General features: G+C 36.3%; 1 protein-coding gene across 4 annotated transcripts in view; it reads left to right on the top strand.

Moving 5' to 3' along the window:
- Positions 1-17,096, top strand: part of SPAST (spastin) — a 52,503-nt gene that overhangs the window by 29,213 nt on the left and 6,194 nt on the right. For all 4 annotated transcript variants that reach the window (XM_053891025.1, XM_053891024.1, XM_053891023.1 and 1 more), the window contains 11 exons: positions 1,258-1,445; positions 2,023-2,156; positions 2,625-2,718; positions 7,699-7,773; positions 9,527-9,598; positions 10,936-11,011; positions 11,252-11,343; positions 11,491-11,570; positions 13,995-14,037; positions 14,982-15,061; positions 16,452-16,522. In XM_053891025.1, coding sequence (XP_053747000.1) covers positions 1,258-1,445; positions 2,023-2,156; positions 2,625-2,718; positions 7,699-7,773; positions 9,527-9,598; positions 10,936-11,011; positions 11,252-11,343; positions 11,491-11,570; positions 13,995-14,037; positions 14,982-15,061; positions 16,452-16,522 — 1,005 coding nt within the window. The remainder of the gene's footprint in view (positions 1-1,257; positions 1,446-2,022; positions 2,157-2,624; positions 2,719-7,698; positions 7,774-9,526; positions 9,599-10,935; positions 11,012-11,251; positions 11,344-11,490; positions 11,571-13,994; positions 14,038-14,981; positions 15,062-16,451; positions 16,523-17,096) is intronic.

Raw genomic sequence — 17,096 nt, 5'->3', positions numbered from 1 at the left:
AGTCAGACGCTTAACTGAATGAGCCACTCACGCACCCCTCCCTCTCCTTTTTTCCCTCTGAAATGAATCTTTATCTTATCTCACATGCTTTTTTATTTTGGGGTGGGGGACAGATACTCATTTCCTAAGTTCTGTGACATCTTGGCTAGTTTTATTGGTGACTTTTTCAGTATTAGTTTCATGTCCAGGACTTAAATTTTATGAAAGTAAACATTGCTTTGTTCAGTTTGTGACAATAAGAGCAGATTTTGCTCTTTTTTCACACCTTTGCTTTCCTTATTATTTTCCCCTTTTCTAGATTGCTTTCCTGTTTTGTCCTTTAGGGTCACTGTCCACTAGTTCTTTGAACATATGGTTCAGAACTTTACATTTATTTACTGGAAGAACCTCTTGATCACCTTTCTCTACTCTAAAGTTCTCTTCCTTTGAGTTTCCTTAAAACACTTGGATTTGATGAAAAACACAAAAATAAGGTTTTTGTCTTTAGGCTGTTCTAATTTGCTGACTGATTTAACATTTGTCTTTACTGTAAACATTGTTACTAATAAACTGATGTTTGTTAGGGAGTATATAAAAATATTAGAAGTAGTAAGATTTGAACATTTGAAAGCCTGTAACGTATGTAGAAGTGCAATATAGATAGGTCAGGTAACCTTTTAAGCTTAATTGAAAATGTTTTATTTGTGTTTATTTACATATATACAGCACATAGAATACTCAGCATATAAAAACCACGTCTTTGTACCCTTTAAATTAAAAATTGATTGATATTAAATTAATTGATTATTTCCTTTGGTGGGCACAGACTGTGGACTTTCATACTATTTTATAGTCTTGAAAGTTTGGAACAAGGTAATGCAGTGTTCCCCACCCCCCCCCCCCCCACTTCTTCTACAACATAATTTTAATGCCTTTATTGCATTTTGTTTTTTAAATATTCAGCAACTTTGGGTAATCTTCTTATGTCCTCCTCCTGTCCCCACAAATAAATGTGGTTCTTTTTATTACAAATAAATATTCCTTATAAGACTATTATACATCAGGAAAAGGAAAAACCTAAATACCCATAATCTTGTCCACCAAGTGATAACCCCATGACCACCCTAGTAGATAGTCTAAATGAAATCTTATTTTGAAATATTGCTAATGTAAAAAAAAATAGTATTTAGCTTACTTTTGCAAATTTGTACCCATCTTTATTTTATAATGTTTAGCCGCAGTTTTCTATCCATGATGATTGTACTTTTTCTTTGATAGAAAGTGGAGCTGTTCCGAAAAGAAAAGATCCCTTGACACACACTAGTAATTCACTGCCTCGTTCAAAAACAGTTATGAAAACTGGATCCACAGGTCTTTCAGGCCACCACAGAGCACCTAGTTGTAGTGGTTTATCCATGGTTTCTGGAGTGAGACAGGGACCTGGTCCTGCAGCTGGAACTCATAAGGTATTTGGAGATAGTAACTTTAATTGCTTGCTTAAGATAATAACAAATACTTTATAATATCTTAAAGCATTGATAAGTTTATACAAGCGGAATGTAATTTTTTTTTTAATCTACAAGAAAAAAATCTGTAAGGACAACTTGCTATTAAAAAGTAAATCTTACTTTAACTCCCTTTGGACCTAATTCGGTATTGTGTAGTAAACTGCTTATCCAGTCTGTTTTATGTAATGCTATAGAGTTCATTTTAAATTTGTTACTCAGTTGTTTAAATATATGTACATGTTTTATAACATTAACCACAGAGTTTTGTTAGAATTCTAACAATAATCAAAATTATCATAGGGTCTTTTTATTTTATGGTATCTAAATCTTTCTGTATTAAATCCTCTTGTAAGCCCACTTCATGCCAAATGTAGTTCTGTAGTTAATACCATTTTGCATTGGAGTAAATACACAGTTTTGGGTTTTTTATATCCTTTTTCCTATTGTTAAGCTTTTAATTCTGTGAACTTTGAGGTTAATTTACTTGTGAAAACTGTTGTTTGTATTTTTACATTATAATTTTGTGTCCTTTAAGAGTACACCAAAAACAAACAGAACAAACAAACCTTCTACCCCTACAACTGCTGTTCGCAAAAAGAAAGACTTGAAGAATTTTAGGAATGTGGACAGCAACCTTGCTAACCTTATAATGAACGAAATTGTGGACAAGTAAGTTTTGCCATCTAAAGTGTTTCATTTAATGGTTTTAGTTTTGAATTTATTTAATATAAGTAAAATAGATAACAAATATCTTGTCTAGGAGCACCTGGAAGCCTTGGTCTGTTAAGCGACCGACTCTTGATTTCATCCCGGGTGATGATCTCACAGTTTGTGAGTTCAAGCCCCACATTGGGCTCCATGCTGACAGCACAGAGTCTGCTTGAGATTCTCTCTCTCCGTGTGTGTGTGTGTGTCTGTCTCTCAAATAAACTTAAAAAAATAAAGTATCTTGTCTAATATACTTATTTAATTTTTATGTTTTCAGTTACAGTAAATGCAGAAAACCATTGTTTTACCGATTTAATTATAATTTCACAGTTAACATAAAAATAACTATTTCAAAAAAATAACTTTATTTCATATGGTAGTAACTGAAGCATATTTTGTTGTGGAGCTAACTGTAATTCTCTTTCTTAGTGGAACAGCTGTTAAATTTGATGATATAGCTGGACAAGAGTTGGCAAAACAAGCCTTGCAAGAAATTGTTATTCTTCCTTCTCTAAGGCCTGAGGTAAGCACTTTATATTATCATTTTCCTGTAGCATCATTCATTGCTGAATCCATACTAGCAGTAAAGAAATGTGTGAGCTGTGCTAGACTGATTAATTCATATAATTCATTTGATGTTTTTTTTTTTTTTTTTAAATGTTTTATTTATTTTTGAGACAGGAAGAGACAGAGCATGAACAGAGGAGGGTCAGAGAGAGGGAGACACAGAATCTGAAGCAGGCTCCAGGCTCTGAGGTGTCAGCACAGAGCCCGACGCGGGGCTCGAACCCACAAACTGCAAGATCGTGACCTGAGCCGAAGTCGGACGCTCAACCGACTGAGCCACCCAGGCGCCCCCATTTGATGTTTTTAAAAAGAAAAAAACAGGGGTGCCTGGGTGGCTCAGTTGGTTAAGCGGCCGACTTCGGCTCAGGTCATGATCTCGCGGTCCGTGAGTTCGAGCCCCGCGTCGGGGCTCTCTGCTGACAGCTCAGAGCCTGGAGCCTGTTTCAGATTCTGTGTCTCTCTCTCTCTCTGACCCTCCCCCGTTGATGCTCTGTCTCTCTGTCTCAAAAATAAATAAACATTAAAAAAAATTTTTTTTTTTTTGAAAGAAACATTAGCAATTGATGTTGACCGGTTATTAGAGGAGAATGACTATAATGGTTCCTAATAACCAATCTATTTTTAACATTCTGAGGGAAAAGTAGGTAACAGAAAATAATTTTTATATCAAGGGAAGAGGAATTTAAAATTAAGAGACAAATCATACTGCAGACAAGGGAAGTTAAGATAAAATTATGAAGTTTGAAGAACTATTTTCTGTCAGAGTTGAGATACCATGTTATTTCAGTTTCAGGTGTACAACATTGACAACTCTGTACATTAAGCCGTGCTCATTATGATAAATATAGTTATCACCTGTCACCATACGATGTTACTACAGTAGAACTGTCTATAGTCCCCATGCTGTGTTTTCATCCCTGTGACTTACTTATTTTAAAACGGGAAGCTTGTACCTCTTAATTCCCTTCACCAGTTTTGCTCACCCCTCAACTCCTTCCCCTCTGGCAACCACCTGTTTGTTCTCTGTATTTATGATTATGTATCTGTTTGTTTGTTCTCGTTGTAACAACAACAAAAAAATGATAATTGTGTGAAGTGAAGGGTGTGTTAACTAACCTTATTTTGGTAAATATTGTTCAATATATGTATGTATCAAATCATACTGTACACGTTTAGCTTAGCGTCATGTCTGTTATATCAAAGTAAAACCAGAAAATGTTAAAAACAAAAAAAAATGCCACAGTAATCAAGATAGTGTGTCTTTGGCAAAAGAATAGACAAATAGATCAGTAGAACAGACTAGAGAGCCCAGAAACACAAGAGACACAAATATCATCAGTTGACAAAGGCACAAAAGCAATTTGATGGAGAAACTATGGTGTTTTCCACAAATGGTGCTGGAACAAATAGGCATCCATGTGAAAAATAATTCTAGAACTGTACTTTTACATCTTTCATAAAAATTAATTCAAATTGGTTACAGACCTAAATGTGAAAGGCAAACCTAACTGTAAAACTCCTAGAAGATAATATAGGAAAAAAAATCTAGGTGATCTTTTGGTTTGAGGATAGCATATTAGATATAACACCAAAAGCATGATCCTTAAAAGAAAAATTGGTAAGTTGAACTTAATTAACATTAAAAACTTTTCTGTGAAAGATGTTAAGAGAATGAGAAGACAAGCCACAGACCAGGAGAAAATCTCTGCAAAACATATTACATGATACAGGACTGGTATCCAAATATATACAAAGAACTTTTAAAACTGCACAGTAAGAAAACAAATGACCCAGTTAAAATGTGGGCATAACCGTAAAATACCTAGGAATAAATATAACCAAAGAGGTGAAAAACCTATACACTGAAAACATTAGAAAGCTAATGAAAGAAATTGAAGAAGACAAAAAAAATGGAAAAATATTCCATGCTCCTGGATAAGAAGAACAAATATTGTTAAAATGTCAATACTCCCCAAAGCAATCTACATATTCAATGCAATACCTATCAAAATAACACCAACATTCTTCACAGAGGTAGAACAAACAATCCTAAAATTTGTGTGGAACCAGAAAAGACCCAAATAGCCAAAGCAATCTTGAAAAAGAAAACTAAAGCTGGAGGCATCACAATCCTGGACGTCAAGTAGAATTACAAAGCTGTAATCATCGGGGCGCCTGGGTGGCTCAGTCGGTTGAGCGTCCGACTACGGCTCAGGTCATGATCTCGCGATTTGTGAGTTCGGGCCCCGCGTCGGGCTCTGTGCTGACAGCTCAGAGCCTGTAGCCTGCTTCGAATTCTGTGTCTCCCTCTCTCTCTGCCCCTCCCCTGCTCATACTCTCTCTCTGTCTCTCAAAATTAAGTAAATGTTAAAAAGAAAATTAAAGGAAAAAAGCTGTAATCATCAAGGCAGTATGGTATTGACATGAAAACAGACACTCAGATCAGTGGAACAGAATAGAAAACCCAGAAATGGACTCACAGACATATGGCCAACTAATCTTTGACAAAGCAGGAAAGAATATCCAATGGACTCAAGACAGTCTCTTCAGCAAATGGTGTTGGGAAAACTGGACAGCGACATGCAGAAAAATGAACCTGGATCACTTTCTTACACCATACACAAAAATAAACTCAAAATAGATGAAAGACCTAAATGGAAGACAGGAAGCCATCAATATCCTCGAGGAGAAAGCAGGCAAAACCTCTTAGATCTTAGCTGCAGCAACTTCTTACTAAACACGTCTCCTGAGGCAAGGGAAACAAAAGCAAAAATGAACTATTGGGACCTCATCAAAATAAAGAGCTTCTGCACAGCAAAAGAAACAATCAGCAAAACCAAAAGGCAACTGACAGAATGGGAGAAGATATTTGCAAATTACATATCAGATAAAGGGTTAGTATCCAAAATCTATAAAGAGCTTCTTAAACTCAACACCCAAAAACCAATCTAGCGAAGAAATGGGCAAAAGATGTGAATAGACACTTCTCCAAAGAAGACAACCAGATGGCCAACCAACACATGAAAAAATGCTTAACATCACTTGTCATCAGGGAAATACAAATCAACACCACAATGAGATACCACCTCAAACCTGTCAGAATGGTTAACATTAACAACTCAGGCAACAACAGATTATGGCGAGGATGCGGAGAAAGAGGATCTCTTTTGCACTGCTGGTGGGAATGCAAACTGGTGCAGCCGCTCTGGAAAACAGTATGGAGGTTCCTCAAAAAATTAAAAATAGAACTACTTTGCAACCCAGCAATTGCACGACTAGGTATTTATCCAGGTGATACAGGTGTGCTGTTTCGAAGAGGCACACACACCCCCATGTTTACAGCAGCACTATCAACAATAGCCAAAATATGGAAAGAACCCAAATGTCCATTGATGGATAAAGATGTTGTGTGTGTGTGTGTGTGTGTGTGTGTGTGTGTGTGTGTGTACATACATACAATGGAGTATTACTCGGCAATCAAAAAGAATGAAAGCTTGCCATTTGCAACTACATGGATTATAGTATTATAGTATTGTAATCATTTTTTTTAATACTTATTTTTGAGAGAGACAGAGCATGAGCAGGGGAGGGGCAGAGAGAGAGGGAGACACAGAATCTGAAGCAGGCTCCAGGCTCTGAGCTGTCAGCACAGAGCCTGAAGTGGGGCTCAAACTCATGAACCACAAGATCATGACCTGAACTGAAGTCAAACGCTCAACCAACTGAGCCACCCAGGTGCCCCCAAAATAAATACTTTTTTGAAAGTTGAATATCTGCCAGATCCTTTGTCCCCTTCTCTCTCTGCCCCTCCATGACTCGTGCTCTCTCTCTCTAAAATATATAAACAATAAAAAAAATTTTTTTTAAGTATTAGCCATTTCATATGGTTCAACTTAAAAATACATACTCTTTCACTATTAAGCAAAGTGATATCAGTCTCGTGCTTCACACTTGACTCTCTGCCATGCCTGGTGTCTTTGAGTCTGGAGACTCAGGTTTAATATCTCTAAAGGACAAAATTTTTGCCTCCTTTGTTTGTGAAAGAGGAGTACTTGGATCTTGGTGATCTTGGTAGGGGGGGTGGGCACCTCAGTTTAGTTGTTCCTCATACAAACTTTCAAGCAGTTCCTCTGTGGCTGTCCGCCTTCCTCCTGCTTTCTCTGATACATCATACTTCCACGTCCTGACGTTTTCCAGGGTTTTTGTTCACATCCACTCACTGCTGGTATCTAGGTATCCCTTTACAAGCAGGCACTTAGGTTTTAGCTCCATCACCTCTGCAAAATAATTTACCACACTTTGTTCTCTCTCTACAAAAATTTTTGTGTCTTCTGTTTTTTCCTTTCGTGTTCTCTTTATTTTGAAGATTTAGATCTTCTTTTTTCATCTACTATTATTTTGGTGACATTTCCAAAGGAAGTAGAGAAGCATATCTGTGTTCATTATGTCTTGTTTAACCAATTTGCTTTAATTTTCAATGAGATTCTTAAAAACTTTGTTTTCTTCTGTTTTTAATAATTACACCAATTTATTGATTATATATGTGTTCTCTTTAGAGCTCTGAGGAGTTCTGTTTAGGATGATGCTACAGAAAAATGCTTTTTTTTTTAATTTTTAACAATTATTTTTGAGAGGGAGAGAGAGAGAGAGAGAGAGAGAGAGAGAGAGAGAGAGCGCGCGAGCAAGTGGGGGAGGGGCAGAGAGAAAGACAGAGACAGAATCTGAAGCAGGCTCCAGGCTCTGAGCTGTTCACAGATCCCTATGCAGGGCTCGCACCCACGAACCATGCGATCATGACCTGAGCCGAAGTCAGATGCTCAACCAGCTGCACCCCCAAGCGTCCCCAAAATGATGCTTTTCAGATGACAGACTTAAAATGTTTGGGAAAAAAAGTGTCTCCAGAATCATAGTTGTGAACTAAAGTATATGATTTTAGTTGTTCACAGGGCTTAGAGCTCCTGCCAGAGGATTGTTACTCTTTGGTCCACCTGGAAATGGAAAAACAATGCTGGTAAGAATTCTTTTAGAATTTGAATGTTCTGTTTAGATAATTAGAGATAATGTTATGAAAAAAAGTTTATATCGCCTCTGAGTTATTTTTTAGTATATGTGCTGCCGAAGCGAGCACAACCTCTGAGTTATTTTTATGATTTTCTTTTTGTTATAATATACTTCTCCTAAGTTTTTTTTTTTTTAAAGTTGTTTTTTTTTTTTTAACGTTTATTTATTTTTGAGACAGAGAGAGACAGAGCATGAATGGGGGAGGGTCAGAGAGAGAGGGAGACACAGAATCAGAAACAGGCTCCAGGCTCTGAGCTGTCAGCACAGAGCCTGACGCGGGGCTCGAACTCACGGACCGCGAGATCATGACCTGAGCCGAAGTCGGCCGCTTAACCGACTAAGCCACCCAGGCACCCCTTCTCCTAAGTTTTTAAACATGTTTTCAGGGGCGCCTGGGTGGCTCGGTCGGTTACGCGGCCGACTTCGGCTCAGGTCATGATCTCGTGGTCCGTGAGTTAGAGCCCCGCATCAGGCTCTGGGCTGATGGCTCAGAGCCTGGAACCTGCTTCCGATTCTGTGTCTCACTCTCTCTTTGCCCCTCCCCCGTTCATGCTCTGTCTCTCTCTGTCTCAAAAATAAATAAATGTTAAAAAAAAAATTTTTTTTAAACATGTTTTCAATGAAGAAATAGATGGAAAAACACATTATGTTCTCTTCAGTAGTATGTTTTGGAGTGGTTAAATTTAAGTGTAGTTTTCATTATTTTCCCAAGTTAAATAATAACATTTTTACCTCAGAAAAGCTTACCTTACTATATTCTGTATCTTCCTAGCCCTTGATTTTTTTTTTCTTCCTATCTTAACAGCTTTATTTAAATATTCAGCAGAGGGGGTGCCCAGGTGGCTCAGTCTGTTAAGCGTCTGACTGTTGATTTTGGCTCAGGTCGTGGTCTCAACGGTTTGTGAGTTTGAGCCCCATGTCAGGCTCCCAGCTGGCTGTGTGGAGTCTGTTTGGGATTCCCCCTCTCTCCTCTCTCTCTCTGCCCCTACCCCCTCTCTCTCTCTCAAAATAAATAAATAATCAGGATAACACACTTTTTCTTTCTTTTTTTATTGAAGTATAATTTACATACATTTTTTTTTTCCAGTATCCTTTTGCCCGAGGTTTTACTGGGATCTGTATACCTCTTTCTCCTGTATAGCTCTTTTAGAGGGGAAAAGTAAAGAGGAAAAGAGTTGAGCTGTTTCTCTTTCCCCAACCAGTTATCTTTCTATAACTAAGAAAGGAATTAACACCCTTTTTTTTTAACCACTCCTTATCCATCTCCCTTAGAAAAAATAGGGAGAATGGAAAGAAGCATAGCTCTTCCTAGACTTTTTCTTCATTGCTGAGAAGAAACACACTGATTGCCACATATCAGGAATCATGTAATATTTTATATTTTTGGAAAATCTTTTTTAGTGTTTAAGTTGATCAAATGTTCTTTTATTTAAAAAAATTTTTTTAATGTTCATTTGAGAGAGAGACAGACAGACAACACGAGTCGGGGAGGGGCAGAGAGAGACGGAGAGATAGAATCCAAAGAGGCTTCAAGCTGTCAGCGTAGAGTCTGACGTGGGGCTGAAACCCACAAGCCATGAGATCATGACCTGAGCTGAAGTTGGATGCTTAACTAACTGAGCCACCCAGGCGCCCCTCAAGTGTGGTTCTTTGTAAAGGAAGATATTGAACTAATATAATGTTTTGCCCTTGTGATTTTTAAGGCTAAAGCAGTAGCTGCAGAATCCAATGCAACCTTCTTCAACATAAGTGCTGCAAGTTTAACTTCAAAATATGTGAGTGTTCTTTTTCCAGTATTGTCATATTTTATGTTGGTGTCTAGATGTTACTAAGTATAAATGGTAATAACATTACACAAGAAATATTTTTGAGTTTTATATCTATTATTTAGCTCTGATGGACATTAATCACTCTTCAAAAGACAAAGTTAGGCTCTTTTGAAGTTAGGATTGTGCTCTCAAATACTGTTTTAATTTGCTGGGGCTGTGTAACAAAGTACCATAAACACAACAGAAATTTATTGTCCTATAGTTTTGAAGACTAGAAATCCAAGATCAGGTATTGGCTGAGTTCTCATTTTTATAACATAATTAAAAGTAACTGTAAAATGATATCTCTTTTCTTAGTTATATTTTACTTTCTATGTGAAATTTTATAAGTGAAATTGTTATTAAAGTAGATGTACCCAACATGATACACATAGTATAATGGAAAACACTGTCTTGGAAGTTAGGAGATAGGGATTCCAACTTAACTGTTGGGTACTGAGCTGGTGTTAAGAAAAGAAAACTTTTAGGCCTCATTTATAAAGTGTTGATGTTGTCAGCAGGTGATCTCTCACGGGGGTCCTTCAGAATATTTGCTTTGTGATTCTAAATCTGAGGCCATTCTTTTTTTTAATGAAATTTTCAATTAAAAAAATAGATGCCACCTAGAGGACAGAAGAGTTTTTACAGTGGATTACCCCAAACCTCATGACCCTTTCATGAGTTGATTTTAATGCATAGAATTGTTTTATTATAGCATTTCATCCCCTGGAATGTCGCAAGGGGTGTTCATAGACCTCCTTGGCTATCTACAAATACTTTTATACTTATTGACAGTGATATTGTGAGAGTTAATTTAAGTAAGTTTAGTTTAGTAGAGCACTTTGTAACTTACCTGGTTGTATGAATATACCCTACAACCAAGGACTTAAGAAATATGTACAGTGTCTGTTCCTCTCTCCTAATATTCCATCTTCTCACTAGTTATACCCCTAATAGCTATTCCATTCTCAAGTCTTAAGAATGTAGGGTCAAGCAAAGCAGAGATGTATTTCATTTTTTAAAGTACTTACCGGACCAGTCTAGGTTTCAGCACCAAAAAAACCCAAAAAAAAAAACCCAAAAAACTTATCAGACTGTATTAAATAATAGTCTTTTTTTTTTTTTTTTTTTTTTTTAAATAAGCAATGGTTCAATAACCTTCCTCCCACAATTCCTTAAACCAAATCTTTGGTTGTTGCAAAGAAAGGAAATTCCTATGTGTAAGACTTTTAATCATGAAATTTAAACAGCTGGAATAATGTTGCATTTTATGTGTATTACAGTGTATAATGCCTTGTTTTTAGGTGGGAGAAGGAGAGAAATTGGTGAGAGCTCTTTTTGCTGTGGCTCGAGAACTTCAGCCTTCTATAATTTTTATAGGTAAGAAAATGTTTTCTAACTAAGTTAGTTGAATATTTATGAAATTCCCTTCTCCAAGTTTGAGAGGTATAATGAAAAAGAGTATTCAGAAGGAACACGTTTTAAAGAAGTGCAAAGTTAAAGACTAATGAATTGTGCAGGACCTACAATATTAATAACTTAAGTAGTAAACTAGATTAATCTCAGATGACTGGTGTTGTGTGGCTTTATGTTAAAGTCTTATCCTTTTGTTTCCTTTAGATGAAGTTGATAGCCTTTTGTGTGAAAGAAGAGAAGGAGAACATGATGCTAGTAGACGTCTAAAAACTGAATTTCTAATAGAATTTGATGGTGTAAGTATTGATTATGGTATTTTTAAGGTGGTAGCATCTTAGTGTAGATATTTTCAAATTAAATGACTCAAATTAGAAATACAGATATTTATCATATTTTTGTTATTACTTTACCTAAAAGTACTGAAAAATTTTTTTGTCTTACAGGTACAATCTGCTGGAGATGACAGAGTGCTTGTAATGGGTGCAACTAACAGGCCACAAGAGCTTGATGAGGCTGTTCTCAGGTAGGGGGATTTATGTAGAAACACACATCGATTACAGGTGTATTTGCTCCTGTGTTCACCTCACATATGTCTTATTTCCTTCACTTTCAATTTGAAGACAAATTATTTCCTTCCTGGTATTCATCCTTTGGCCTCTTGTTACCTACTAAAGATTTTGAAGGCAGAGCCAACATGATACCACGGAAACTAGTTTTCACTTTGGTTGCAGGCAAATTGTTTATTTCTTCTGATTAGGATTAAATTATCTTAAAACACCAGAATTGATTCTTACTTTTCTTTTAGTTGGCTTCATGAAAAGCAAATAAAAGCAGGATTCATGGAAATTATGTTCTGTGTTCTTGTATGATTGAACAAATTTATTCCCCTCCCACTAGAAGGATGGTTTGACTCAGCATAAAATTCTTGGGCCTCCCTTTCTTGGCCTGACGAATTTATTACATTGCTCCATTGTTTCTAGGATTAAATGTTGCAGTGTAGAAGTCTGAAGCCAGGCTGCTTTTTATTCACATTTATGGATTAACTTGATTTTTTTCTCTTTATTGGATATAATTTTTAACTATTGAAGTCTAGTTATTTGAAAAAGATGTCGATCTGTGTTATTTTTCCTGGGATTTGGTGTTTGTTTAAATTGAGAGTTATGAATCTCTTTTGTTTTAGGAAAGTTATTTTGAATACTACCTTTAATAGTTTTTCCTGATTCATTATTCTGTTTTTTTTCTTTCACACAATTTATGCATTATGTTGCCTCTTTTTGTCTTCCTTATCTTTAATTTCCTTTCTAGTCCTTTTTAACTCTAATTTCTTTTTTTGTTTGTTTGTCTTCTTGTTTGTTGTCCTTATTTCCTACTCAGTTTGTGTCTGATCTTCTTTGTGCTACCATTGTAACCTCTGTGTCTTTGGTGGTTTTCTTCTTCGCTTTCGTTGCTTTCCGGATCTCTGCAATCCCATTTTTCATCTTCTGTTGTCTTATTTCCTTGAGCTTTTGTGTGTCATTGCCTTGAGACACTTACATCTCATTGAGCTCTTGTTTCGTAAAAAACTTTTTTTTTTTATTAAATAATTTTATTTCACAGAAAGTTACTTGGTCACAAATTTAATTTGCTCTTTGGAAAAATCTTCTTGTGTATGTTCTCTATATTTATTGTAACCTTTTCCCTCTTTTTTTTAGCACTTAAAAGAATAGCCATGTGCTTTTGCCTGTTTGGTTACTATTTTTATTTGAATAAAGGGGAGTTTTCTTGGCAAACCTAGTTTTGGAGTGATACTCTAGGAGAAGAGCTACCGAGCAAGTATCTTGAGTTGTCGTATGAGTAGACTGGACTATCAGGCAGTCTCCCTGAGTCACAATCAAACCGTACCTGATGAAGATTAGTCCATGCAAGACAGTTTGTGATCTTGCCAGACTGATTGATGTCTTCTTACAAAAATGATGTGTCTTTGAGTTTCTTCGTTCAGCCTCACCTGCCTTGCAGTTCCCCTGCTCCTGCCTGACTAGGTTTCACATGATATGCAGAGCCGTTCTTCACATGCTTCTTTAAATATGGGGAGGTTGGCTTTATTCCTCCTGAGTGTGCTGTTTCCTTTGGAAAACTCTGTGCTCTGATAGCCGTGTCTGGAACCTCCAGCAACAGATGCTATGTGTACCCTCCTTCGTATATTTTTCACTGCCCTAGGCAGCCCTTCTTCATACACTCTAGTTGTGTAAATGTTACCTGAGTTTGTTGATAGTGAAGTTTGCATATCTGTTTCTGTGGTCCTTATTGATTTTAATTGTTTTCCCTTTCAAGAAGACAGCAGAGATCTCTTTATTCTGCTCCTCATATCAGATTTTTTGTTTTAATAGCTCTCATATGTTTGTATTAAAAACATATGAGAACTTGACAATAGTGAATTAAGGAATTTTAAACATTATCTAGAGAGTTTTAAAGAGTAACTCAAGGGGCACCTGGCTGGCTTAGTCGTGTGCCTCTTTATCTTGGGGTTATGAGTTCAAGCCCCATGTTGGGTGTAGAGATTATGTAAAAATAAAGTCTTAAAAAAAAAAAGTAACAAAATAACTCTTCACTTTAATGACTACTAAAATGCATTCAGATACCTTGAGTATTACACTTAAAACTTTTTTATTGTTGGGGCGCCAACTTTTTTATTGTTGGGGTGGCTCAGTCGGTTGAGTGTCTGACTTCGGCTCGGGTCATGATCTCACAGCTCATGAGTTTAGCGTCGGGCTCTGTAGTGACAGCTCAAAGCCTGGAGCCTGCTTCAGATTCTGTGCCTCGCTGCCCCTCCCCCAGTCGCATTCTGTCTCTGTCTCAAAAATAAATAAACATTAAAAAAAACTTTTTTATTGTCATTTGCTGCTTGAGTGGAGTTACTTGTAAATTCAAATCTATGTTTCTGAAGTTGTTTGAATCCTTTTTTTTTTAGGCGTTTCATCAAACGGGTATATGTGTCTTTGCCAAACGAGGAGGTATGTATCTATGTCTGAATTTTTTTTTTTTTAACATGGAAACAAGGACTACCATCTTGACAATATTGATCTTCCAATTATTGGTACAGCCAGATTGGAAACCAGTTTGGCAATTTCTTAAAAAGATAAATGTAAACTTACCATAAGACCCTGTAATTCCATGAAAACATGTCTACACAAAGACACATATAAGAATTTTTATAGCAGCATTATAAATAATAGCCAAGAACTGTAAGGAGTCTAAAATGTTCATCAATTAGACAATGGATAAACAAATATGGTATATGCATTTAATGGAATACTGTTTAGCAATGAAAGGATTGAGATACTTAACACATGCTGTAATATGGAAAAACCTCAAAAACATACTAAGTGAAAGATACCAAATGTAAAAGATAACCTATCATATGATTCCATTTATATAAAATATCCAAAAAAGGCAAATTTCTAGAAACAAAGGAAACCGTGGTTTGCAGAGGCTGTGGGTGGGAGTGGGAACTAAGTGTAAATAGGCATGATTGAACTTTTTTGGGTGTTAGAAATGTTCTAAAAGTGGAGTACGGTATGGTTGCAAAACTATATATTTATTAAAAGTCACTGAATGTTACACTTAAAATGGTGAGATTAGTGTTATATGAATTCATACCTCGAGAAAAGTGTTTTTTTAAAAAATTGTGGTTGTCTAGCTCAGACCCTTAACATCCTTGATAGTAGCAGCAGCTAATTCCTTAGTGCTTTATTTGGATTATCTTTAAGTCTCTTAAGAGCTCTCAAAAAATGGTCGTTTCAACTCCAATTAACAGACATGAGCGAGGCTCTAAGAACTAGAGTGATTTGTGTGTGATCATTCAGCTCGTAAATGAGGGTCAGGATTTGAATCTAGTTTTTGGATATTTCATTAAGCTAATTCTTGAGACTGATAATTCTTTAATATTTCTTTTTAGACACGACTACTTTTACTTAAAAATCTATTATGTAAACAAGGAAGCCCATTGACCCAAAAAGAACTAGCACAACTTGCTAGGTGAGTAATTTGATTTGGTCTATCTTAAAGTTTTTTCTTTCATAAAGAAGTCTTTTTCTTTTTTGTTTAAAGTAAACTCAAGTGTGAAATGAGTAATTTATTTTTCAGAAAACTGCTCGTCTCATCCTCTGCTTCCTTTATGTTTTTTCTTATCTCTCATTGTTAGATATGGTATCTGAATTTAAATTTCTAGATCCTCTACAAGACATGACCTAAATATCTGATAGTAGTACATGCTTTTTATAAATTTATTAAAACTTATAAGTGGTATTAAAATAGTTTAAAAATTTTTAAGACACTTATCTCTGCCCACACCAGCACAAATATTCTCATATAAATTTGTTCTTTATATTACACATAATTTTTTTAACTTTTACATCTTCTAAGTGGTGTACTTAAGTAGAAACTGAATATGGGAGGTGCACTTGTTGAATTTTAGTCTTTGAAAAATCTCACAAAGTAATTTAAATATTCAAGAAGTATGTGAATAGCTGGTAATTTTAGTAAATACTCTGAGTCCCAGATAACCTATGAAGAAAGAATAAATTCAATACTTGGAAATAGTGAAGTTCTTCTTTGTTGTTCCAGTAAAGAATTCAGCTAATAATGTTTGATCTCTATAGTTATTTAACATAGTACATGATAAGTAAATGCTTTCTTTTCGTGTTTTATTTTTTTCTTCCCCTTTGCCCTCCCTAGTTCTTAGTTCCCTTTGATAATCTCTTGGCTGCCCAGGACTCTCCACTGTGGCATCCCATTCAGGTGTGCCTCTTTTTGCCAATGTCTTCTACCCCAGACTCGTCCTTTACCTTGTCTGTCCTATATTTAAAGAAATGTACCTTGGACACCTGGCTGGCTCAGTCAGTAGAGCATGCAACTTTTTATCTCAGGGTTGTGAGTTCAGGCCCCATGTTAGGTGCAGAGCTTACTAGAAAAATTAAAAAATATATATTCTTAGTTAAAAAAAAGAAAAGGAATCTACCTTGACTGCCAGTGTTCTTTGTCAAGGTAAAGAAACATTCATTTCATTAACTTACTTACAGAGCAATAATTAATGGTTATGTATCAGTTGGCCAGCAATGGCTTATGGCTGTTACCTTTCCAGGGGATGTATTTATATCTAATGGAGCTTCTTGGACATATAATATGCCTTAATGTAAAGAAATGATTCTTATGATGAAAATTTGAGACATTCATTCTAAGGAGCCTTGCCTGCCATAGATGGTTTTCTTTGTTTTCAGCAAGTGGGCCTTTCTGTGCCCTTAAAATCAAAGTGTGTAGCTGTCTGCTTGATGACAGAGGCAAACTAGATTTTACACTCTTTCTACATGGAGGATTTTAAATCTGCAAAGATGAGAATCATTTGCTCTTTCTTCCTTCCCATTCTCAGAATGACCGATGGATATTCAGGAAGTGATCTAACAGCTTTGGCAAAAGATGCAGCACTGGGTCCTATCCGAGGTATGTGTACAGAGCTTGAGACATTTTGACCTATTTATTAGACCACTTTCGAAGTTTAGGAAGCCCTATTGAGAGGCGTTTTTTAAGTAGTAGTAGGAAAGCATTGAAGCTGCTGGAAAACTTGATATGAAGTAGTTTCTTTTTCTTGTTTGTTCTTTTTAATTTTTTTTAATGTTTATTCTTGAGAGACAGAGCGAGAGAGAGGGAGACAGCACAAGGCGGGGGAGGGGCAGAGAGAGAGAGGGAGATACAGAATCCAGAGCAGGCTCTGAGCGCTGAGCTGTCAGCCCAGAGCTCAATGTGGGACTTGAACTCATGAACTGGGAGATCGTGACCTAAGCCGAAGTCAAGACACTTAACCACTGAGCCACCTTGGTGCCCCGGTATGTGGTAGTCTCTAGACTGAGTGTCCACAAACTTTTCAGTGAAGGGCCTGATAAATATTTTAGGCTTGTGGGACCACATAGGCTCTCCATTGCATATTCTTTTTGTTTTTTGTTTTTATAAAAAAACAAAAATGCGAAACCATTCTCAGCTCACAGACCATACACAGACAGTCCATGGATCAGTAGAC

This window comes from Panthera pardus, unplaced genomic scaffold (assembly GCF_024362965.1).
Source record: "Panthera pardus isolate Hobbes unplaced genomic scaffold, ASM2436296v1 HiC_scaffold_26, whole genome shotgun sequence".
Taxonomy (NCBI): domain Eukaryota; kingdom Metazoa; phylum Chordata; class Mammalia; order Carnivora; family Felidae; genus Panthera; species Panthera pardus.
Note: the sequence above shows the minus strand (reverse complement) of the source record. Positions and strands in the feature narration are given on the sequence as shown.